This window comes from Xiphophorus hellerii, chromosome 19 (assembly GCF_003331165.1).
Source record: "Xiphophorus hellerii strain 12219 chromosome 19, Xiphophorus_hellerii-4.1, whole genome shotgun sequence".
Classification (NCBI taxonomy): Eukaryota; Metazoa; Chordata; class Actinopteri; order Cyprinodontiformes; family Poeciliidae; genus Xiphophorus; species Xiphophorus hellerii.
In genome coordinates, this window is record NC_045690.1 from 27467330 (window position 1) to 27493364 (window position 26035).

The following is a 26035-nucleotide window of genomic DNA, read 5'->3' on the forward strand; positions in this document are numbered from 1 at the left end:
TTACAATTCAACAGTTTCAGCCCCTTTATTTCAACAGAAAAGAAAAGAAAAATTGAACAATATAACTAAAAAAAGACAAACAAACCCAACCTCCCTCCTTCCCATGTCAGCTCAAAGTCAACCTGAAGGAAAAGTAAATAAATAAATAAATATATCATTCATCAGATAGGACTACCCATATTTATAACCAAAACAAAATTCAGGGACAGGCACCTTCAGTTGGGCAAAACTTCCAAGTTTAAAAAATAGGAAAGAAAACATTGCCATCTTTGGTAAAAGTTTTGTGTAGACCCTCGAAAGGTGTATTTGATTTTCTCAAGCTTCAAAGAAAACATCATGTCTTTTACCCAGAGGGACATTGAGGGACATTATCAGACTTCCAACGTAACAGTAAAGTACATCTAGCCAATAAAGATGTAAAAGATTCTCTGGAATTTTTATTAAAATAATTTTCTGACATTTAAAGGTACTGCACAGGAAAAAAAACTAACATGATTAATTTCAACTGATTCCAATGCTGTCATTGAAAAATTTTGAATTTACCAACCACAGGGAGGAGGCAGGCTGTGAACCAGGGTGGCTAAGACAGACATGTAATGAAGGAGTAAACTTTACTAAACCAAGAGGTTTAGAGGTTTTATGAGTTAGTAAACTAACTCATAAAACTGATTAAAAAAAACAACAAAGTGGTTTAAAAATGGCTTTTTGTGTGAATAAAAACTCAGAATCACTCAAAACAAAAACCAGAAAACCAAATCAGGATTTCTTTGCTCATTCCCCGTGTAGTTCTCTATAGTGTTTTCCTTATCATATATTACTCTACTTTGAACCTATGTACATCATCGCGATGGGAGTCAGTGAGTTGGTCAGTTTGGTTGCACAGCAAAGTGGAACGAACGTCTAATGCTACGACGACGGAGTACGCCTCCCTGGATGAACCAATGAGGAAGAGAGCCACAAACAAAAATCACAAACAAGACAAACAAGAAGTGTTAAATCCTAAAACTGACTCCCCACTCAGAGGTTAACACCTAACCAGCTCTCCATCCAACCGGATTTCTAACTGATCTGGATCTGTAGGAAGTCTATTTAGACTCACCTGGCTTCTGACAGCCTACATCTGAGCAGCCCAACACTCTTCCTTCTGTGAATTAATCAGACCGAGTAGCACTGAGATCATAGTCCACACATCAACCGTCATTCTGCCTCTAATTTGCAACTTGCTCTTAACTCTGAGCCAGGTATTACTCAGCGACTCGTATGGAGCCACAGGGGGGATGTTTCACTAACTTTGGACTTAAGACAATCTTTAAAAATTACCTATAAATTTATGAAGTGAGCACCAAGACAATTTTACCACCATTGATGAACTTCAGATTAAGGGTGATGCAGATAATTAAAGGGCCACAATTTCTCTGAAATTTTATATTAATCTTTAATTAGTAATGCTTTGCAAAAGTAACTACAGCTTAATTCAGCAGCATGTAATATTCAGATTATAATTTACCAATTTATCTTAACCTGTCTTTCCCTAATGTTGAAACTGAAGTATTCTAAGTGGAGGCTTTGAGAGACAAAATGGCTTTTTGTGTCATTTAGTCAGAGCGTATCCTCTGTAAAGAGGTGCTTTGGGGTTAAATAAACACAACATGTGGATTTATCATTCAACATTAACTAAGGGAACACAACTAAACAGTCTCACAGTGTAAAAAAATGGTTTGATATTCACAGATTAAAAATGAAAACAAGACAAATGACAAACATCCAAGGAGGAAAGGTCGCACAAGAAAACAACTAAAAGACGACAGAAAACCTAAGTATTAAAATAGTAACATTCTTAGAGAAAAAAAAGCAATAGAAACGATGAGAAGTAAAGAAGACAAGAACAAAAATGGAGGTGGGAAATATATAGAGATATGATGAAAGAGAGAAGAGAATTTCACTGCCTGCTTCGTGACCCAGTGGAAATTTCAATCAATTACCATTAATTAGAAATCTCTGATTAATTCTATTTGTTGATTAAGTCAATTAAAACCACAAGCACTCGTTATCACACAACGAGCCTAATGAATTCCTGTCGACAATTTCTTCCCACACATATTCCCTCTGCTGCTGCTGATACAGCCTAAAGGTTCTGCTGTGTCTTTCAGTGTACATGTCTTCATAGTCCCCATTTGGACCTCCTCTTCTCGTCTTCTTCGTGCTCTCATTCTCCACCCTCCACCATACTTTCATAAGTTTTCTTGTCCTTTTTTAAATATATTTCTCTATAACTGCAGCTCTTCAAGCTGTGCCTTTGGATCAATGTAAAAGCAGACATTAACAGAGGATGACCATGTTCTCCTGCAAAGATTTGTTCAAGGTTTCATCCCTAAAGACAGATATCAAGCCTGAGGCCTGCAGCCCACATCTGCACCATGTTAAAGTTGCTTCTTTAACATGTGGCAAAAATAAGCATGTAATCATTCAGTATCATTGACGCTGCAACATGAAAGCTGGAATTGTACCAAAAACCTTCCAAATTCTAGGTGAGTTGTTTCAATTCTGGATCCCCTTTCTCATGAGATTAGGACTGCATGACCAAAATACAGAAATCTACCAGTTTAAATCCTCTTGCAGAATGGAAATAATGTTTGCAGGGTTAGGAAGATGGCAGAAATGAACAGAGCACTTGGTTCCACATCACACAATATGGCATGTGAGAATACCTATTCTCCACATGCACCTAATACCAGTAGGGTGAAGGAGCAACATATATGAAGTACTGGTTAAGAGGGGTAGTAACATCAGAAGTAAAACATATTTTACAATATTTACAACACAGAAGTTTAATACAAAAAAAGACTTTTGGACCCTTGATCCCAATCCGCCCCGGCCAGATTCATTTTCCATTAGCAGATCCGGTGCGGTTCTGCCCAGCTGTTCTCAGATTTTCATACCTACTTCAGGTGTAATACTAGCAGCACCGAGCAGGGTTCGGCACCAAAGCCATTTGATTGACTGCTGACCGCATTCGTTGATTGGCTCTTGCTTTATGTCACTGAAAACTCCAAACATCATTTAGTTTAGCTGCGGATCGCGAACATGCTGTCTGCTATCAGAGAGCTCCTCATTAAGAAGGAGTTTAATTATGAGTTTAATCAAGAGCAGCACCAGGCAGGCATGCAGTAAGTTTAGCAGCAGAATGACCGTGAATTAGCAGCGCTGCTAGCAGCTCATCTCACAGAAACATGAACAGTAATAAAGAAGAGAGAAACACTGCAGATGTGGTCAGCTTTCTGATGGAGCTGACCACATTGCATTCTGGGTAAATACAAAGAAAGATAACAAATGTGTGAGTCTAGTGCTAGTGGAAGAAATGGCTTTGACCAACGACAAAAGACAAATCCTACAACCGCTAAAATCTGACATCAGTCTATTCTTGTTTCCTTTTTGTGAAGAAGTGTGTTCCTTTTTGCACTGTGTGTCTTCATGTTGTTTACTTCAGCAGTTCTTGCTGAACTGCACAAAGAACTGCTGAGGAGCCACACAGGCAAGGAGGTGGGCAGGTTTTTCAAAGGGTTTGGTTAGTTTGACACAGTGTGAAAGAACCACTCCAACTGAAAATGTAGCAAATGTTGTAATTGTGGTTCCCAATCAAACCGAGTCTACCAGACTACTGGGTGTAAAAACATCTTTAGAGACTAAAATCTTTGCTCATTTTTCATTGCAAGATAGCTCAGGATCAGTCTGACAAGATGGAGAGCATCTGATTCTGCACACAGTAATATTAAAATGAAATGCAAATACATTAATGGCATTTTTTGCAGCAAAACAAGTTGCTCAAAGATCTTGACAGTCTCAGAGTTATGTTTCCATAATGCTGACAGTGGATGAACTTCATTTACAGAAACAAACAGAAATAATCCAATGTTTTATTGAAGGAAACTTTAGTTTGGTGAAATCAAATCTATGCAGCCTTTCTGTGAAGGTAAGATGAATTATTGCTAACATCACCAGGCCTTAATGATTGTTCTACGTTATCATCTAAAGTTCTTTTGCTGCTCGACAAGCAGCAACATCTTAGGGGTGAAAGCTTTGCTCTTAAAATATTCCACAGCGGTAAATAAATTGGGAATATATAAAGTCTCTGGGAGTAAAGGCATTTATAGATCTAACTAATGCAGCAAAATGAATCCGCTGCAGCTGTTTAAAGGATGTTTATCAAGTTTCTACCTCTTTTAGGATTTCTCTGTTCATTTATCTTTTTATATACCTTCAATTTGCCGCATTTTACAGTTCTTCCTGCTGCTCTGTCTTTCCTTGCAGGCCTTTTCATTTGCTTTTGTCTAACATATCTGCATTCTTGCTAGGATTTCCTTCTGTGTCTTTTTTCCTGGCTGCTGAAAGTATTTTTTTTTATTTTCACCTTTGACTGTTTTTTTTCTAACACAGTCTACCTATCTTCACTTTTTTGGGATTTGAAGATTTTTCAGTTCCTCTCTCATCTATCAGTCTAAATCTTTTTAATGCTTTGTTTTATGGATTGTAGTAATAAAAAAACAGCATACTGTCGTGAGGCCTTTAAAGCTCTCTACATCTTGCTGTAGGGCTATTGTTTTAATAATTTGTTCCTTTTTAAATTTTATGTGAATATAGTTTAGTTTCAGGATGAGGAAACTTTGACTGAAAACTTGTAAGAACAATGTCACTGGGTCAACAAGGTAAGAGAGAAAACAGCTTTTCCCTCCAATATCCAATATGTAAATATAAAGTTAGGAATTCAATCCTTTAAATTCTATGTTTGTGTGAAATCATAAATAAAATCCCATTGACCAAGCCTTCAACAAAAGATGTTACAGGGTAAAATGTTGTGTTAATTAGAGTCTAAATGGCTGATAAGATGAGATATTAGGTAGGTGCCTGCAAATAAAGAGTAACTAAGACAATCTACATAACTGAATATTTTAAATAAAAAAAATACATCACTATTTATACATGGAGATTTTGTTGTTTTTTTTTTTCAGATAATAACTGATATTAAACCAAAGTCTAACAGAATATTTGTGTGGAATGTGTTGTTCTACACAAATAGTGAGTTTGTTGGCTCACTTGCCAACAAACTGCAATTCTATTTTTTGACTGCAATACCAGATTTTTAAAAATATGAAATAAAGCTAGAGAAGATGTGAAGTTTTCATCATTGTCTGATGACATTCAAAGATAGCAATAAAAACTAAAATTCCTTCTGTTTCCCAACAGATGAATTATCAACAGTCTTTGAGATGAAATGTTAATTATCACCCTCCTTCTCATTTTACTGTTAATTTAGAAAAAGTTGTTTTTTCTTTTTCTCTTTATCCACATTTTGCTGATGCCTTTTTGTCTGTTTTGGACTATTTATTTTTTGTTTTGTTTTGTGTGAATGTGTGTGTGTGTGTGTGTGTGTCTGGTCTCTCTTTAGCTGATAAAAGAGCTTAGTGCTTTTTCTCCCCTCCTGAGCAGACGAAGATGAAAGTCTGATCTGTTTGTTGATACAGTTACTGTGGCGATGTCTTACCTTTTTGCTCGCCTTCAACCCATAACGAGCAACTCTTAACGAGAAAACTCTACTTCAAAACACCAACAAGCACACTCACCACACACACACTCACACCCACGACTGAGCTGCAAACTAAACCACAAAGGCAGGCATCATCAAAAGACTCTCCTATATGTAGCAGGCTGTGTTCTTGCCAGGGAGTCGGTGGATCATTAATCCTCATTGTGTAGCAGGTATCAACATTAGACCATCACTATCACCTTCTATTAGTCTGCAGTCAGATATAGTGGGGTTGGGCTGCTTTTTTATTTTAAAAGGAACATGGTAGAATCCACCAGTGTCTATGGCAACTGTTTAGCAGCAAACCCAACAGTCACACTGTTGCTTCCACAGTAAGAACCAAGTCCAAATCAGATTACCAGTATACAGAAGAAATCTATCCCAGTTAGAGGCCCTGGTAAGTGTAGTGTCACCCTGGGTAGGACCACCTTCCACTGCATTTACTGCTGCAGAGCATTTTCTTTAAGAGAAAGTTCCATTTTCATGGACCAATGATCCATTAAACATTCAAAGCTCGAGATATTTTCAGTACACTGTAACAAATGGCTGTAAAAATGATATCATGAAAATACAGTAAGGGTTTTGAAAATAGAGCTCTTTACTGTGATCTGAAATGCGTATGGAAAGTATACGAGATGTGATTGGACCGCTGGATCACGTGCGGAAATTTACAGCTGTACTATAATTTTTTTACTGTAAAAATTACAGTAACTGGCTGGCAACCCTGCTGCCAGTAAGTTACTGTAAATTCTGTAGTGACTTTTTTTTACAGTGTAACCTAATCCTGCTTTAAACACCTTTACAACGTTCTGATATGTCTGCTGTGTTCCTCGGTCCTTTAGACGCTGTTTGTTTATTAATGTTCTTTAATAAACATGTGAGATGGGGAAAAAGGAGAAAAAATTCCAAGTGGTCTGAATACACTCTCCACACCACACTTTCTAGATTTTTACTTGCAAAATATTTTAAATACTTATTTCCCTTTCAAAGTTACGTGTAAGTTATATTTTATCACATAAAGTCCTTGTAACTCTGATGACGTTTGTGGTTATAATGTGCCAAGACATGAGAGAGTCCAAAAACTGATTATTTTTACTCAACAGTGTAGTTTATGTATTGGAGACCAGAGTTTTACTTCACTTGAAGTGACTTTGCCTTACTTTTAAACCATAAGTATCAGTTTTTAACTTATTTCACTGTTTTTGAGATCAAATCAGCCAATGCAGCAACTGTCCTCCAGACTAGTAGAAGGAGTTATCCTCTTAGTGTCAGCAGCAAAAATGTACAGAAATGGCCTGCATTGGACCCTTAAATGGAATGTTCACAACTGACAGCAAAAACATTCTAGGTGCCGTAGTGAAAACCTCCCTTTATACAAGCCTTTAGCCATGTCCGAATTCAGGGTCTGCGTCCTTTGATTGACGGATTTGTAGACCGTGTACGTCATAGCGTACAAGACCTGCCCGAATTCGAAGACTCCTTCAAATGCATCTTTCTTTTCCCCAAATTTGAAGGATGGATCTGGTGTATCCTTCACGGCCCACCATATCCCATAATTCATTGCGGGTCCAAACTGGGTGTTCAGGCAAAGCGGCAATGGCGGTGAAGAGCGGCAAATTATTTTGCTACATTACACTTTAAGTGACATGTTTTTTACAACGTTTTTAGGCAAGAATGTATGTGTGTAAGTCTCAAATATCTGCTTGTTCCATTAATACATCACCTAATTGCAATAGTGCTCTGACATTTTTGGACATGTCTGTTCCCTCTGCATTAATAGCCAGCTCCCCTCTCCAGCTGCCAGCTGGCCTGGCGCTCCAGGTTCGGTACACCAGAGGAGAATGCCTAATTCCCGACACATTGTTATAAAAACTCTTGCTAGCTTTCTCCAATGACTGGAATTTAAAGACCGATATTACTCAGACAGGAAATATCTAGTTGTAAAATGTTTGGTTTAATCTTTTAGCTCTGTTGTTTTTTTCTTTGCTGCTCTCTGCTTCATGCTGTCAAGGTTGCTAGGCAGCATTTCATAAAACAGCCCAGCTCTGGGCTCCAGATCAGACTGTAGGTACTGATGCACTATGGGAAATGTGGTTTAAAAATGTATCTGGGAAAAAAAGTGTTCTTCCAAACCGTGTTGCAATGTTTCAATTGGCAGTCTAAGCAGGATTTACTGTCGGTTTTACAGTTCCTGCACGAAACCCACTCATTACTGCTGGAATACGCCAGAACTCGATTACCCCAGTCGGGATAACCCAGGGCAAAAATGAACCTTGTGCTCCTCTTGAGACCCCCGAGGGTCTGGAGTTTTGGGAAGCTGTCCATTTTATGTAGTTGCCATTTTGTATTATTTGTTTGTTTATTCAAATTATCAGGCAGTTAAATGGACTAAACCTGAACAAAAGACAGCATCACTACAGTCTACTTCCAGATGCCAAACAGCCTTAAGTGTGCAGCCGTTTTCTTATAAAAACGAAGAAGAAAATATTGTACAAATGTAACCAAACATTGAAGACAATTTCCATAATAGATCTTTAGAGATTCTATTTATTTAATATTCAATTATTGCCTAACAATGCCATGTTTGTATCTGTTTTATGATTGACTGGTTACTGAAGAAAGGAGCACGTGAATAGGTCTGCTTTGTAAGATCAGAAATAGGAAGTTACATGGATCCATCTTTAAGCAAAAAGTATGGATGGGGTTATGAGTTATGTAATGCAGATAAATCTAATTGCAGGGCCTGGATTAAGTGCAGAAGTATCTGAAGAGAGGAAGAATGTGGAGCACATGATGAGGAGTGAACAGAGCATGATCTGAGTGGGGGAGGACAGATTCATCTGCTGCTGACAGCAGATAACACTAAGAGATGGAGAGATATACAGCAACAGGCGCAGGGGGAAAACAAGCAAAACAAAGAACTGAAAGAAACAGAAAAGTGTGTAGCTACAATGTAGAGAGGCAAAATGTACTTCACAAAAACTCCCGCAAAGTTGCAGAACATAATAAAATGAAGAGCTTATGAAATATTCTTTGACCGAAACAGTTGATTCTTAATTACAGAAAATAGAAAATCTAGCCTGACAGGAAGCAGTAGGATGCACTAATATTAGGCAAGCTATGAAATGCTGAAAAAAACATTCAACCCCTCTAAAGACTTGCTTTGTTTTTGCTTGTGTAACACCTTACTGTTTTATATCGGCAAACAAATTTTTATACCAGACAAAGATAAACATATCAGTCTAAAGGAAAAGTTTTCAAATGACAGTTTCCTCTGTTATTGAGAAAAAAAACCTGATCATATATAAAATATTTGCTGATTCCAGACCTGGATCACTTGGCATAATTAACAAAACAATTATTGTCGCTCTTTCTGACTAAATCTCAATGGTAAACATCAGATCATCAGTTAGTAATCAGATCCAGAGCACAACACAAAATCTACCCTGAATGGATAAAAAAGCTTTTTGATGGGCCTTGAAAAGTCTAAGCTAAAATTAGGAAATGTGTGACTCATTCACTAAACAGTGTATTAACACTCAAATGTTACTGAACTGCAAAGAGTGAACTAATACAAGTTATTTTTTGTTATTCAATACAAAAAATAACTTGTTACCTATCTCCAATATTTACCCATTGTTACTGTGTTACTGTTACAAGTCACTTAGTAGATTATGACTAACCAAGTTGTTGAGATAATCATGTTTTCTCACAGCACTAGAGTTGCTTGGTATTTTGTTTTCCCCCAAAAAATAAACTAATTATCCAAGCAAACTTTGTCTTTGTCTGATATTAAAGTTTGTTTAATGATCTGAACAATTTAGGTTGAATGGAATAAATCTAAATTTTTGGCCTTCTAATCTTGCATACTTAGCAGCAAGTTAGAATTTGTATTTCTTCCCAGTTCAACATTGTAGCTATGAATATAATAATGTATCTGTGTCAGTTCCAGTTCATTAATTCTTAGTGTGTCTGTCCCCCAGAGCTTTTTCTCTACAATAAAGAGTCATCGGATGCCCGGGGCTGCCAGAGGAACGTCTGGTCGATGCCATATCTTACAAGACTGCTAATTCAATTAAGAGTCATGATAGAGACAGACAGGTGGAAAGGAGGAGGCTTCAGGGAGAAAAGACCAAGAGTGAAAAGAGAGAAAGTAATACAACAAGATAGAGAAAAGGAAGTTGTCACAAAGTAAGACCTAAACAGCTTTACAGTTAGAAAATCTTAAAAATGTCAAATTGGTGACATAACTTATCTATGTCCAATAAATCATCTACAGACCACATGCAAACTGAATTATTTATAATTAGCTACATCAATCAGTCAAATATTAAAGAAACCCATTAATAATTTTTTTCAGCTTTACATCGTGTTGTAATATTATTCCTTTATCAAAGATGTACCTGGAGTATTGCCTTGATTCTTTCATGCATGTTTGAGAAATATTTTGATCTCTATGGCAACCATTCAGCTATGCTAAATGCCTGGGTGGACCTACCGCTGACTTCAAGGTTCAGCTCCTCCTGAGAGCTTCAGTTTCCAAGCTTCTGAGCTTCTGCCTCACAGAGCAGTCCTCCTTCATTCAGCTCCTTCAGACTAGCCACCAGCAATTAGCAAACACCTGCTGGAGCTTATTATAGGAGCTACCTCTCAGAGCAAATGAGATTAAAGCATTGTTTAAGATTAATAGAAAAGCTATGCTGTGGTGACTTCCTGAAGGCGGAGTTTCAGGGAAAGCAGGAGTTTTTAAACTCAATATCAAGGTGTTAAATTAGGAAGTAAAATTTTTTTCAAGTCATAGTTGATAAATAGAACATTTTTATAAAAACTGAAGTTAACAGTTACTTGATTGTGCTATAATAACAGTCAAGTAACTGGCACTATGTGTCTGGAAAATACATGATACTTTACTGAAGAAGAATGAAGATATTATTGGATATTATGTGGAAGAAGTGACCCAAGCCATCCAAAATAAACTACAATTAGTGTTGTTCCCATGGACACCATCCTTATGCAGCATTGAATTTATGCAGTAATATTTTCTGAATCATACACTCATATTTACACACTTTATTACTGAAATAAAGTGTGACATTTAACAATGACATTCAGTAAGTCTGGGGATTTTCAAACCTGTTTACTCTTCTAGTTTCTTTGGGCTCCTCTACAGCAAAAACTGAAACCATTAAAGGTTTCCACATCTTAGGTTCACACATTAGGTTCAAGAAGATGATATTGGACAAAAATATCCTGTAACAGTCTGAGCAAGGCATATTATAAATTGATCCATACCTGCAGTCAGATAAAAAGTATACATTCTATATTCTTATGCAAAATGTTCTTGGGATTTCAAAAACCTTTCTATTTGGGCTTCATTTTGTAAAACAAATACATGTGTAGTTTCGTGTGGCTGCATTTGAGGTTAGACTAAAGAGAGTATAGAAAAAAACATGTAGAAGTTGTGAAAGTGGCAAGATCAGACCATTTATGTTAAAACTCTAAAACTGACAAAAAGGGTGTATTCTTTAAAAAAACTGTTTCTTATGTGTATAAGTGCAAGTGCTTGTAATGTAGTGATATCCCTAGAAATCTTAATTAGTGTTTTTGCAGTCACCATCTAAATGTGCATATTATCAGTAAGCTGTGCACTTAATTAAAAATATGTTCTTTTTGTTTGTGTGAACATTATTCAGATAGATTTGTGAATACACTTCTTGTACTTGAGTTTGTTGTGACTCATAGCAACCCTTGCTGCTTTCTCATACAGTAATAAACTATAGTGCAAAAATCGAAGCCATTCACAAGGCCAAACGCCAAAAACAGACAAATGATTGCTAAAATGGAGTTGACTTTTCTTGAAATGGAGCTCCTTCTGTGTCTCTCCATACAAATGACTGCTATCAATACTTCCAATCTTCATTTTTCCTGAAGCTCTCAGCCTCTTTCTGCTAGAAATCAATGGCTTCCCACTGAGAGTTGTGACAATGATCAAAAGTAAGAGGCCCACTTTCCTCAGATAAACTCTCATTTCAGAGAGTTTCATCATTAGGACTGGCTGTGTGTGTGCAAATAGGCTTGCTCATTTATGTTGTGTGTGATCACAGCAACAACTGTGAATGCCTCCACAAGATCATGTTACAGATATTCTTTTAGAAAAAACAAAACTACAGCTGATATTGTTTGGTGACAAGGGCTTTATTTCTGTTGCTGTGGTGTTTTAGTTCTTGTTGCTTAAACTTTTATTTTTAACATTGGTCATTTCTTATAAACAAATTCAACATTTCCCTTCTTTCCAACAAAATCACATGTCAAGTGTCAAGTAACCACTTAATTGTTCCTAATCCAAATATTACAATTCAGCTCACTACACACTTTAGAAAAATAAATATTTAAAATATTTAAACTTTAGAATTTGAGAATATTTTTTTTGTAGGAAATAATTTCAAATAATAATTTCTCTAAAAATATACATGTATTGTACATTATTTCTTAAGTTGATTGGAGTGTCAAGCAATGTTAATTAGTAATCCATGAGTGCTGAATTGCTGGATTCCAGTATTCTCAGTAGAGGTGTGCCAATCGATCGGCCATCCATCAAATTCGGCCGATTTCCATGAATATTTCTACCAGTAGTAATATTCACAATATCGGCAATAAGAAATTGTGATCGCCGATCACAATCTCTTATTGCCGAGCACCAAAACCGATCGCCTTTATCTCAGTTCTCAGCCTGCGTGTGCAGCTTATCTCCTCTTTCCTTCACATTATGCAAGAGCACAGCAACAAATCCTAAGCAATGCCGTGTGGAACTTTAACACTTAGAGTGAATGGGGACGTTTGCATGTTGCGGTGGAAAATTTGGGGTTGAAGCATGTCAAAATGCACCAACACAACAAATGTAATATGACATTTAAAAAACAAGCACTTGACAGAGTTTGGCTATATCGAGGCTCAATGCAGGAAAAAAGCGAACAGACAGCAGGTAAAGCAGCGCACACTACCAACCCTCACCTGGATTAGCGTGACGGTCAGAAAGCTAAACAAATAACCTGAAAAATAATTTAAATCAACGAGCTAGCGGTGCAAGACGCTGGTTCTGCTGTCGTTGTTGGACCGCCTCTACGCGCTACTGGTAGCAATATTTCATAGACGGAGCACCACTTCTACTCCACCCTGCAGTGAACTCTCACACCGAACGTCTTATTTGCATATGTATTAAAACTTTCGCTATGTCCTAACATGAAATGGATAATCTCTGAACAAATAATCAATCTCTTCTGCCTCCTCCTGTGTTCTGCAGAATTTCTCAGCTCTGTCAGAACCAACCAATCAGAACCAGAACAAAACAGCCATGTTCTCAGGAAATTTTGATTTAGTAACTCAGGACTGTTTATTTTGATGCAACCTGTGTTTAACATTGAGTGAATTTTTCCTTTTATAGTAAAAAAGAAGTGTTATGAGATTTATTTGATTTATGTATAAATTAGGCTGTTGAGAGCCTTACTATTAAGTATTAGAATAGAATAGAATAGAATAGAAGTACTTTATTCATCCCAGCAGGGAAATTACTTCGCAGTTACAGTATAGAGACAAGACACAATAACAACTACCACTGAGTAGTAGTTGTAGATAAAATAAAAATAAAAAATAAAATATAAAATGCTATAAATTGTAAAAATATGAATGCTGTTAATATAAAAGGCAACTTAAGAGCAGTCCTTGCAAAGATTCAAAAAATGCAGATATGTATATGTAAATATATGTACAGCAAGTGTGCCACAGTGCAGTTGTGCAAAATCGGACTGATTAGTGCAGAACAATGATTTAGCTTTTATTGTACAGTGAGATGACATGTGGCAGGAAGGATTTCCTGTATCTGTCCCTACGACAGCGGAGCTGGAGCAGTCTATGTGAGAAGGTGCTCCGCTGTCTGTTCACTATGTGGTGGAGAGGGTGCTGTTTATTGTCCATAATAGACAGAACCTTCTTCAGTGTCCTCCTCTCCACCACAGTTTCCAGGGACTCCAGCCTTAGTCCCAGTACAGAAACAGCTTTCCTGATGATTTTGTCCAGTCAATTAGAGTCGCTGGCTCTGATGCTGCTTCCCCAACACACAGCAGCAAAGAAGATGGCACCGGCAACAACACTGTGATAAAAGGTCTCCAACATCTTGCTGCACACATTGAAGGATCTCAGCTTCTTTAAAAAATAGAGTCTGCTCATCGCCTTCTTGCACACAGCGTCAGTGTTAGATGCCCAGTCCAGTCTGTTGCCGATTACAACTCCCAGGTATTTGTAATCCTCCACCTCCTCCACCACTTCCTCTTTCATCTTCAGTGGCCGTGAAGATGTCTTCTTCCTTCTGAAGTCAATCACCATCTCTCTGGTCTTACTAATGTTGAGCCTCAGGTGATTCTGCTCAGACCACTCCATAAAGCTGTCCACCAGTGTCCTGTACTCCCCCTCTCCTCCATCCCCTATACACCCGACAACCACTGAGTCATCAGAAAACTTCTGTAGGTGACATGACTCAGAGTTGTACTGGAAATCAGTGGTGTACAAGTTGAAGAGAAAGGGAGAAAGCACAGTTCCCTGTGGAGCTCCTACGTCACTGACCACCACATCAGACAGGACACTGCCCAGACGGACAAACTGTGGCCTGCCTGTCAAGTAGTCAGTAACCCAGGAGATCACTGAGTCGTTGACACCCATCCTCCGCAGCTTCTCACCCAGTAGCAGAGGCTGGATGGTGTTGAAGGCACTGGAGAATCAAAGAATGTGATTCTCACAGTGTCTCCTCCACCATCCAGGTGCGAAAGTGCTCGTTGCAGCAGGAAGATGACGGCATCATCCACTCCTAAGTGGGGCTGGTAGGCAAATTGCAGAAACGTCCTCACCCTAGGCCTCAGCTGGGCCAGGACCAGTCTCTCCATGACCTTCATCACATGAGATGTGAGAGCAACTGGTCTGTAGTCCTCTGGGTCGGATGGCCTTGGCTTCTTGGGAACAGGAACCACATGTGATGTCTTCCACCGCAGCGGGACTCTCTCCAGCCTCAAGCTCAGGTTGTACATGTGTGCCAGTACAGGGCACAGCTGGCCGGAGCAGGTCTTCAGGATCCGTGGTGTAATGCCATCAGGTCCTGCAGCCTTCCCCTGGTGTAATCGCTCCAACTGTCTCTTAACCTGGCCTGTAGTCACCGTTAGCTGGGGGTAGGTGTTGTTGTCTGCAGTGGAGATGGGGGAGGAGGAGGGGATGGGGGGCTGAAGGAGAGGTGGTGTGCAGGAGAATGCCGGTAGGTGGTTTGAACAACTTGGGGCAGTGTGGATGTGTGGGGGGATGGTGGTGGTAGGGGAGTAGCAGGAGGTGAGCTAAACCTGTTGAAAAACTGGTTGAACTGGTTTGCTCTATCTATTATTTTACTGATTGCAGGTTTTTCAGTTGTCCTTTTGACTGAACAGCTGCTGTATTGTGCCTGCAAGTATTTTGCGTGTTTTATGTCTAAATTAGGTGAATTTATTACCAGATCATTTTTCCATTTTGGAAGATCACATAGTATCATTTATGCCTAACGCGAAAAATTAACAGCCAGTCCAGGTGATCGGCAGAGATCGGCCTCATGATCGGTATCGGAATCGGCAGCAATAAACCTGATCGGAGCATCCCTAATTCTCAGCACTTGTAAGTAATGTCATGGACTGTCTTCACAACGCATATCTAACATCACACATTAAATTCTGAAGCTTATGATATTGTCATGTAAAAACTTGAACACTAAAAACAAAAGGTTTTGTCACCTAAATCATGTGAAAATGTTATCTTTAAAATGCTTAGGATAAATGCATTATATTTGGTTACACAAGATGGAGAAGTAAAACCGACAAAATATATTTTTGTTTTCTGAGAACATTTGTGACCATCATTGGATGGAGAATCAATCATATACATTTTTGAAAACTAAAATAGCATGGCAAAAAGTTTCCTCTCTCAAAGCGTTTGCATTGTGCTGTATTGGATGTCACTTGAAGCAACTGAATTCATCAACAGGTTTGTGTCTGCAGTGAAGATGTGATTATATCTGTGTTATTAAAGTCATCCTCCTAATTTTGCATATTTATCTTTTGAGTCAGTATAAGTTGGATGTCATTCATTAGCATATTTCTGTTCATTGTCTCAGAGTGGATTGAAAGTGTACATTGAGTTCTCAGCATGTGAGGGCACATAGAAATACATGCATTCATTTAGCTTTGTGTATTTGCTTTTCTAGTTCAGCGGGTGCACGTTGTGCGAGCGCGTGTGTATATGTGTGTTCATGGTTGTCAGTCACACTGCGGGGCTAGGCTAATTAGCGCAGCTAGCTTTTTGCTGTGTGATGTGGGCTGATTAATATCCTGTTAACGTCCCGTTGCTTTTAAGGCTAACTGCTGTTTCCTCTATACATCCATGGCTTCAAAACAGCCATGCTTTTGGTTGGCCTCATTAAGATGATGCATTACTAAACATAGCAGCAGCACATAGACATGCAAGCACACAATAAGTTGTTTTTTGTCTTTGTTACAAGATGTAATATTGCAATCACTTCTGTCAATGGAAAGCTTAACATGTAAAAGTTAAGTGCCTCTTAAAACAAAAATAAACTAGATGATCTAGTCAAACATATGCTCCATGTAGCCAAAAATATTCTTTCTTCTACTGCCACACACAACTATGAACTTGAGTGACATTCCCTTCTTAATCCATCAGGATTAATACATGAGCCTACTTTTGCAGCAGAACCACTCTGAGGTTGTTCTCCACAAGGTTCAAGGCTGAGATTATGGGATTTTTCTTTTTACCGTTCTTCCAGAAATGCATGTGTGAGGTCAGACACTGATGTTGAGTGAGAAAGCCTGGCTCACCACTCTGCTAATTTATGCTGATGATCTTCTACTAATCCCATTCTTCAACACCAAACTCACTCGTCCATGTGTTCTTTTGATTTGGGGTTAAATTGAGACATATGGCTGGTATCAGAATAAAATTCCCATTATCACTGTTAGTCCTACCTTGAAACTGGAAAGCTGCTCGGAGGCACAAGTCTCCTGTCTGAGGCAGGAGTTGAAGATGAGCAGCTCTGTGTCTCGAAGCCATGCCTTAAGCTCCTTGATTCGAGCCTCCAGCTGCTCCAGCAGTGAATTAGTCATTGGGGACAAAGCTGAGCGAGGACTTTTAGCAGCCACATCCTGACCAGCGACCAGCAGAGTATTCGCATTTGATGACAGCTTTTGCTCAGAAGAACATGGTACTGAATGCTCTGAGAGAATTTTCTGAAAAATAATGGAAGAGAAAAAAAAGGATGGATCATTAAGAAGACTTAAATGTATACATCAATAAAATAATATGTTTCTGGTTAAACATATGGCTGAACGACAGACTAATCAGCACATTATAGATAATACAGTTAATACCAGCGTTGCAGTTAAAGAGGAAGTTATACTCGGAATATTTCTGTTTAGATTAGTAAAAATCTTGGTAAACAAAATGACTAAATCTATATTATCATTCTTTTATTATATTCTCTGTGTTTTTAATGATGCTGTACTGTACCTCAAATACTGATCAAATATACAGTCCTCACTTTAAAAACAGCAGTCATTTTGGGATACACTTCACTATTATTATTATTATTTATTTTTTTTATAGTAATGATGAAATTAAATTGTGATCCTTTTCTCCTTATAGTGAAACAATATTAGTTGGATCTGGTCTATATCCAAAATAATTTCAAATAAAGAAACAGGTTAGAATAATTAGGTCGTTAGCCAGGCTCTGGAGAACTTATCTACACAAGGAGGAGGTAATTAAGCCATTTCAATCCAGTGTTTTGTACCTGTGGCACATCTAAAAGCTGCAGGACACCGGTCCTTGAGGACTGGAGTTTAACACCTGTGTCCTAGAGGAAGAGACCTGGCAACGCAGCAGGTGCCAGGTCTGGATAAATGACGGTGCAGGTTGACCAGGTACAAATGTGCAAAGAAAGTTATTCCTGAAGTAAGACAGAGATGGACCTGAATAGGTCATCATGTGAATTTTATTTCACATGATGAAGGTTTGCAAGAAGTAAAGGTTCCTACTGATTGGTGGCCTTTTGACTCTGATGTCAAAAGGGCACTATCACTGATTGTCCTACCTTGAAACTTGAAAGCTGCTCGGCCACTAGCACTTGTTATTACCTAACCCTAACCCCAACCTTTATCTCATATGAAATATTATAAACTATAGTCCTCTTTATGTTTTAGAGGACAAAACAACAAGGTTTCAGGAGATTTGCTATCATTGGAGTCAAATGAGATCCTTTGTTATATTGTTATGATGATCTGAAGATAACAGAGGGTGAATATGGCTAATTCTCTCAAAAATGTGTAACTTGAATCTGTAAAGTCTGGGATAAAATTTTGTGAACTGAACATGTATTAGGTGAAGTAAATTTGCTTTACACCAATCATGTGGTAGGAACTTGAATGTTAACACTAAAATGTGTGTGTGATAATGTATTGCTTGTTTAAAGCCCTCATATTTGGTTACTTCTCATCACATTCATTTACTTTAAAGTCCTACCAAATATTTTAATTACTTTGGAGTTTATTTCAGCTTCACTTACAACAGAGATATGAAGTTCACACAAAATACAAAATGTTATTTTGACACAATACTAACTAAAAAGACACCATCCCTATGGAGACATATGAAAGCTTCTCAAACTTGTTGGATAGATGGATTGGGTTAACTAAAGGGGAATCCTTGCAAAAATGCAACAAAGATGAAATGCAATCACCTCACACTAAATGAGAATTTGTAAAAAGCCTTGAACAGTGATTTTCAAAGACATATCCACTGAGCACCAAATGTTAAGCAAAATAAATTAGACTTTACATATGCAAAGCTGGTAGAGATATAGGGCTAAGAATTTACAGCAGAATTTGAATCAAAACATATAAGTATTGACTCTGGGAAGTTCAGTATACATGGATGGCAACGCTTTTTCTAAAACATTTTAAGAGCCATGCATCTTGTCCTTTGCCTGCACATTATAAGAAAAATATTGTATCAAAGTTCGTATCAAACTGTTCAATGAGTTGAACAAAGAAAAAAGCCCACGCATGCATAAGAACTGTGTGTGCCAAAATTAACAAGAGAAAAAATGAAAACTAAATCACAACTGCTTAATTTTCCTCAATATTTTAGCTGCGTCTGCATCTGCACATTCAATCTGACACTTGCTCATAAATTCTTCATAAGGCCACAATAGTTCAGAGGAGAGACACAGGACATCAATTCCAGTTAATTCCCAATTTGCATCAATGCAGCAGATGCCAGCACAAGCATTGATAGGCCAGTTAATGTGCAACTGGGACATCATGTTGAGATGATAGCAAGAAAGTGACCAAACAAGAGCATGTCAGCAAAAAAGACTAAATAAGCAAAAGATCTTCACATCTCTGGAATACTGATTAAAAGACAATAAAGTGACAATCAAAAAGTAAAAATGAATCAAGGAAAACTACTAGAAAAAGTAAAGAAAAAGCCAGAAAAGTGTTCATAGAAGATTCATTGGTGTAAGATGGGATTCAAAGGGAAACAGGATGAAAACTTGTCAACACTCATATGGTACTGTATGATACAAGATAATCAAAAAATAAAAGCAAGAGACAATAGGAGAAGCACCATCCAACAAAAGTTAAAGCTGCAGTATAACTTTTATAAAAATATGTTCTTTACATATATTTCAAAACTGTCAACATGTTATAGCATGACAATATGAAAAACATCGAGCTCCCCTGCCTTCTCCCTGTGATAATATTGCCATCTGCAGAAATCCACTGATTGGTCAGAAACAGCCAATCAGAGCTAGAATGAGGGTCTTAGCGCTGTCAATCATCACACCTTCCCCCTCGTGTGATAGCTTTTGAGGATATACTGTAACTGTTACTGCATGTTTTGGACATAATTATCTGGTTTTGCTTTCATCGTTTCTGGGGATGATACATGATACAAATACATTCAGTGACGTTCTTGACGCACTGTTAGCTAACTCCTTAATTATGTCGAGGCTTTGTTTACTTTATTCATATTGTGGTAGCATTAATATTTTAATAGGTAGCTGACATATATGGACAATATGCTCCATATTGTAGGTAGTTGGTATGGATGGTGAGGGTGTAAATACAGTAATAACACCATGGTGATGCATTCTTTAGAATACAGGTGTAAAACTCCAGTCCTGGAGGGCCACTGCCCTACAACTTTTAGATGTGCCTCTGCTGCACCACACCTGAATAGAATAATTATGTCATTATCAAGGCTCTGGAGAACTGATCTACCCATGAAGGAGGTGATTAAGCCATTTCATTCCAGTGCTTTGTACCTGTAGCACATCTAAAAACTGTCCTTGAGGACTGGGGTTTGACAATCTTGCTTTAGAATGTGTGGTTCTTCTGGCTCGTCATTTTCATTCTCCTCCTCTTGGTCAGACTCTGGCTCCAACACGGAAGGTTGGATGGACAAGTCTTCTGCTGCTGACATCTTTAATAAACTTGGGAATAAAACGTTTATCTTTCGGTAGATAATCGTATCACTTCTATTAAACAACAAAAATGGCCGACTGGGCTGGAGTGGAACGTTTTGCCACCTGGAAGGGGATGAGGCGTGAAATGTCTCACATTTAAAAAGACAGCAGCAAAACGAGTTGCTCTAAAAAGAACCTCAGAGCAGAGGTAAAGGAGGGTCTCTGGAGCTGCAATAACCAGGAATTCACACCAAAGCATTGCGGTTCTACTTTATATAGACCATAACGTGAGTGATTTACATGTGAAAAGGCAAGATTTAAAAGCATGACATGTCCACTTTAAAAGAAATTTTACTCTGCAATGTAATGCTTTGGAATTGGGCCTCTTGTTTCTTTAAGAAGTTCCTGCTCTTTCCAACACTCCTTCAGCAAGTCATGATAACAGTTGTTTTTCAAGCCTTTAACAATGTTTCACTGAGAAGTCATTTGTATGATGAGCTCAGCTAACTCACAGTTCCACCAGTTGTTTGCTAATTGCTGCTGCTGCTAGTATGGAGGAGCTAAGTGGCGGTGTCATGGGGGATAGGTGGTCTGTTTTGTGAAAACTCGGCTTGTAAACTGCAGCTTCAAGGGGAAGCTTCGTCAAAAAGGCAGCACTCAGTTACACCACTCCCTGAATGGTTGTCATGGGATTTCAATGATTTCTCAAGCATGAATCAAGGCAACACTCCAGGTATTTTGTTGATGAGAGAATAACATTTTAACACAAGTTAAAGCTCAAAGTAGTTAATTTTACATAATACTGCTCCTTTAAAATCAACAGATTACAGGTAAAACAGAAGAGAACATCTCCCTGCAAGACATGATCTTGAATCCAAACCTCAGTGTACCTTTCTGTAATGCTAAGTTACATATGTTTTGTGATGATTGTAAACGTGAGCTCCATTGTTGGGCTTGACAAAAGGTTTAGCCCTCAGGTGAGGTTTTGTCCATGTGGAATCACAGATCACATTTCAGGACTTAAAATAAATATTGGATCAACTAGAAATATTTTGTCTCTCTATGGTACGATGCGTTCTAGCTTTGTGTTCTCAAATGTTAAATGAACTCAAGACTCCATCTGCACAAAAAACAAAAAGCTCTGTTTTAAAAATCACTAAATTCAAGTTTCCTTTTTATTCTGGTTATTATTTTAAATTGCTGTTAAATAAATGCACCGTAAATGAAATACAAAAAGTCCTATATCTCTCAAAGTTAGAGAAAAAATAATTAACATTTTTGTATCACCAACCAGGGTCTTTTTGCATGTTGGTGACAAATTGACAAATATATCGGAGTCTGAATGAGTCCAACTGTTTCCTCAACAGTAATAGAAGTTTAATCACCGCCTGGTTATTGTTGCGGAAACACACACAGCAGAAAGGAAAGGATGAGACAGAGAGAGGGAGACTCGTCTGCTGCTGCTGCTGTTTAATTTCTAAAATGAAATCGGTCTCAGAGAATTTGATACATATGTTAATGTACACACACACACTCCCAAAAACTTTGAATGTGTGCATGAGACAATTATCTTTGTGTTTGACTATGCATGAAAAGTAATGACACACATGCAAACACACACACACACACAGACACACACACACATATGGTGTTTCATACTCCACTGTTTCTCCCTGTTTGTGTGGCAAGCATAACTTATGTTGCATTTTAACGTCCTGTTGAAGCATTCCCTGTCACAGATATAAAATACACCGTCAGCTAAAATACTTTAGCTGACATCACTCACAGGCCAGTGAACAGCTGGATAAGGAGGCCGGTCAGCTGAACAAAGAAACAACAAATAAGCATGGCAGCAAAGAATGTGCAACGCTCTGTTCAGGAAAACCAGCAGCTGATTTTCTGTTGGACCAACTGGAGCGCTGGAAAACAGAAACATGCTTTCTCCATTATAGCCTGGTAAGCTCACCACTGTACAACGTTATTAGATATTTTATATCTTCCCACTAATATCAATGTGTTTGTCCTTTTGTGGGTATTACCTCTAGTTGCTGCCATGTGTGTGTGAGGTTGTGTATTTTGATGTGTAAGTTGCTCGGTAGTTCAGTCCCAATCCTCTTCAGACTGGCAGCTTGCCTGAGCAGACTCGTCTTCCGGCTCTCCATCATCAGCAGCTCAGCCAGGCTGCTCTGGAGAGGAAAAAACATGCAAAACACAGAGCACACAGAGAAACATTACATGTTGCTTTTGCTATTAATGTCTTTCACATTCAATTCTGGATATTAGCAGCCTCACTGGGTTTATTAAAAAAGGTATATATTTTGTACACATTTATTTTTTATTATTCACTGTTTTGTTTTATTGTCATTTGATGATTTTACGGTGACATGTTCAAGGGACTAGCAGCAGATTTCACTTTACATGCATAGACCACATTATGGTAAAAACTGCTGCAGTCATCTAGATGTAAAAACATTATTTGATGGCAAAATGCTGAGTGTTTATGGAGCTGTTTCTTTTCTTGAATAGACATGGCTTTGCATCACAAAGTCATGTCGAATAGTTCACTTCCATTTATTCTGGTTTGTGCTTTTGTACCAAGTCAGATGGAAGAAAATAGAAAACTTTCAGTCTCTGAAATCCCTCTTCCAGTAAGCTTAGAGAAGCAGTTACACTGTTGCCTTTTCCTTCCTTTGTAATTGACAACTTATAGCATTTTTACATAAGAGCCCGTTTAAAATCAAACAGAATTGCAATTTATGACTAGCATCTAAAATCATGACAGTTTATGAATTCATAAACTGCCACCATTCTATATACATCCTGTTAGTAAGATAACCAGAGAAAGTTTCCTTTTCTGGTCATCTTGTTTTTAGACGTGTTTCAGATTTCCTCCCTTTCTGCTCAACTCAACCACAGTCAGGTTAGAGATGTAGAAGTCCATAGAGGCAATATGACAATATTCAATGATCAAAATCATGACATCACTGAAGCCACAGCCCCTTAGAACAGGAATTGTAAAGTTTTACTTTGAACTGACCCTCGTGATATAATCAACATGGAAGAGGTATTGGTGTAACTTGGTTTCCAACACTGAGCAGTTTTAGTGGAGGATGTGGGTGTGATGAAGACAGATGTCACACTGATGCCAAACATTGGGCTCTAAAGTCCACATAGTTCAGCCAAGCTGCACCAAACTACTGTGATCGATTCTACTTCACACTCCAAATGGAATGCACTCCAACATTTGGCCAACCTGGCCTAATTCCTCCACAGCGCCCCCTGGAAATATTTATAAAATCAACCCCATGTAATTCGGTGCATGTGTAACTTGTAGGACCAATGTAACATTTTCTTGGAGCCATGGTGCAAACTCAACAGGAAGTCGGCCATTTTGGATCAAAGTGTGGTAAATTAATGACATCACTAAAGCTCTGCCTGTTAGAATGTCCCTCAACGACTGGATCAAGTATGAGACTTGAGGCAGAGGAAAGGTGCAGACCCACTGGGTGTTTATTCACCAACACTGATGTTGGTTTACTCTGCTCCACAGCGGCCTCGGGTCTCAGCAGCAGCCTTTTATAGTCCACTACCCCTTCTATTAACAGACCCACCAAGATGCAGGGTAAAAACAAAATACATAAACACAACACATTTTCACAAAGGTAGCAGTGTTAATCTATCAACCACACTGGTAGGATTTGTTATTTTTTAAAATGTTATTTTAAAGGGGTTTTTTTGTACTCTTGTCTGATTCTAATGTCAGTGAGAAAAAAGTTTTCTTTTTCACACAGTGTATGTAAGTATCTGGCTTCAGCTGCATATATTTGTTATAGATCAATTTTCTTGAAAATCTGGTTTTCTGTTTCCATTGTTTGCTTCATATTTGCAGTGTGCTATATTAGACTAGACATTCTGGGTATCTTTCTTCAATTTTCTTATATTTTTCTGTATTTCTTTGCTATTTTGTTTAAAGCAATGACATATTTTTCCTAACTTGAAATTTTATGTTTTCACATCACATTTTTCTTATTATTCTTGTTTAACCCACAAAAGTAAATGTTCTATCTTTAGTAACTTTACTGTAAAACTGTCTGTCCTGTTCACTTGTGTTTGCCTAATTCATCAGCATTTTCCATGTGTTTCCATCAGCCCCCTCTCGTAAATCCTGCAATAGCTCCATCTTTTTTTACTTAATTTTCTGCCTCTCTTTTTTCTTTCCCCTCTTTTCATTTTCTGCATCAATAGCTACTTGATTCTACTTTTCCCTTGTCCTTTATCATTAACGCCTGTGCCTGTTTGAATATTTAAATGTCTCTGCTCTGCCTGCATGTGTGTGTGTGTGTATCGGGGGGTGTGTACGAGTGTGTTTTTGCTGCGCTGTCATCAAAAAGGTGGTGGCCATTTTTCAATGTCAACTATTCTGATGGAGATGCTATTGCTCTTCACTTCATGGCCATCCATCCCCTTCAGATAGCTAATAGCCACGCCACAAAAACAAGGAATCAATGGCAAAAAAAGAAAACAAGTGGAAAGTAAATATGTCAGCGTCACATTCCTCTAACAGTGAGGAAATTATACAATTTATCTGCTGATGGCAAATATTGATTTAAAAAGGGGACATGGAGCTGGTGGGGAAGAAGAAGAAGAGCGTTGCTGTTTTGTTGTTGTTTGTGTGAAAGACGCCACTGATGCAAAGTCAAAGAGGGAGAGGGGGAGCGCGTAAGATAGACGTGTTGATTAAAATGCATGAGATTCAAAGTTTGAGATAAGTGCTGAGAGAGGGATCTTGGTAAAATAGGAGAGTGGAAGGAGGTGGGTGGGTGGGGATGAATGGATGGCTAGTTGTGATGTATTCATGCCCCCAGTCAGTCTTCATGCAAGGATGGACTGAGAAGCACTGGCCTGGAGACCAAAAAACGCAAAGGAGGAAGAGGAAGACAAAAAAGCAGATTGAGGAAGAGAGAAAGGAGGAGAGGAAGAAATGTAACAAATAAATGTGAAAACTTGTCAACACTAAAAGAAACATGAAGGCTCAGGCCAAACATCACAGAAAAACCCACCCGGAAAATTTGCTTGCACACAACAAAGGTACGAAAGGCCTCCAAGCTGAGCAATAACGGAGCTTAAGAATGTAAACGTTTGCTGTATGAAAAAAGAGAAACAAGCTAACAACTTGAACTTCAACTAAGAAACCAGAGCACTTAGCCATGTTAGCATCTCAGGTTGTCATGACACTAGAAACGGTATGTCATGAAAGGAGACTATCACGCTTTCAACAAAAGGAAGAAAATTGACTACGGTCATCAAAAAATTGGCAATTTATACTGCAACATGAAAAAGAGCAGAAATCCCAAAAATATGAAGAGTAACCCAATCAAAAAGTACAAAAATGTTTTCAAAAGATACAATTTTTTTCATATTTCATTTTATCAATAGTATCAAGAAAAGTCAGAAATATAAGTCATGTTTTTTTGCGTTACCAAAAAACAGACATAGGCACAGCCATTCATTAACCTTCTCTAAATACAGCAAATGTTTCAAAGAAGATTGTCTGTTTTGAATATGACAGAGAAAGAAAAAAATATCTAATTAAACAAAATAGAAAACATTTTATCCAAAATATTAGGAAACTGTCCAGCTTTCTTTTCTTAGAATATATGTTTGAGACTATATTTTGGATCTACAATTACATGTCTAATTTATTGGTGTGGAGATAAAAAGAAAAAAAATATCATATTTTTGCATTTTTTTAATCAATAAGTAGCCTCCCTGAATAGTTTCAACTTGCTGAAGATGGCTTGTGGTACAAATAGTTTGGGTACACTTGCTATAGATAATTCTACAGTATATTTTGTTCTCGTGTTAGTTCTGTGTTTAGCTGCGTCTTTATTCTGGAAGAAGCCACTGCC

At 38.0% G+C, this 26035-nt stretch overlaps 1 protein-coding gene across 3 annotated transcripts in view; it reads right to left on the reverse strand.

Annotated features, from left to right (window-relative positions):
• akap6 (A kinase (PRKA) anchor protein 6) overlaps positions 1 to 26035 on the reverse strand; it is a 179291-nt gene that overhangs the window by 20976 nt on the left and 132280 nt on the right. For all 3 annotated transcript variants that reach the window (XM_032548280.1, XM_032548279.1, XM_032548278.1), the window contains exons 16-17: positions 22166 to 22312; positions 16627 to 16887 (exon numbers count right to left, since the gene is read on the reverse strand). In XM_032548280.1, coding sequence (XP_032404171.1) covers positions 16627 to 16887; positions 22166 to 22312 — 408 coding nt within the window. The remainder of the gene's footprint in view (positions 1 to 16626; positions 16888 to 22165; positions 22313 to 26035) is intronic.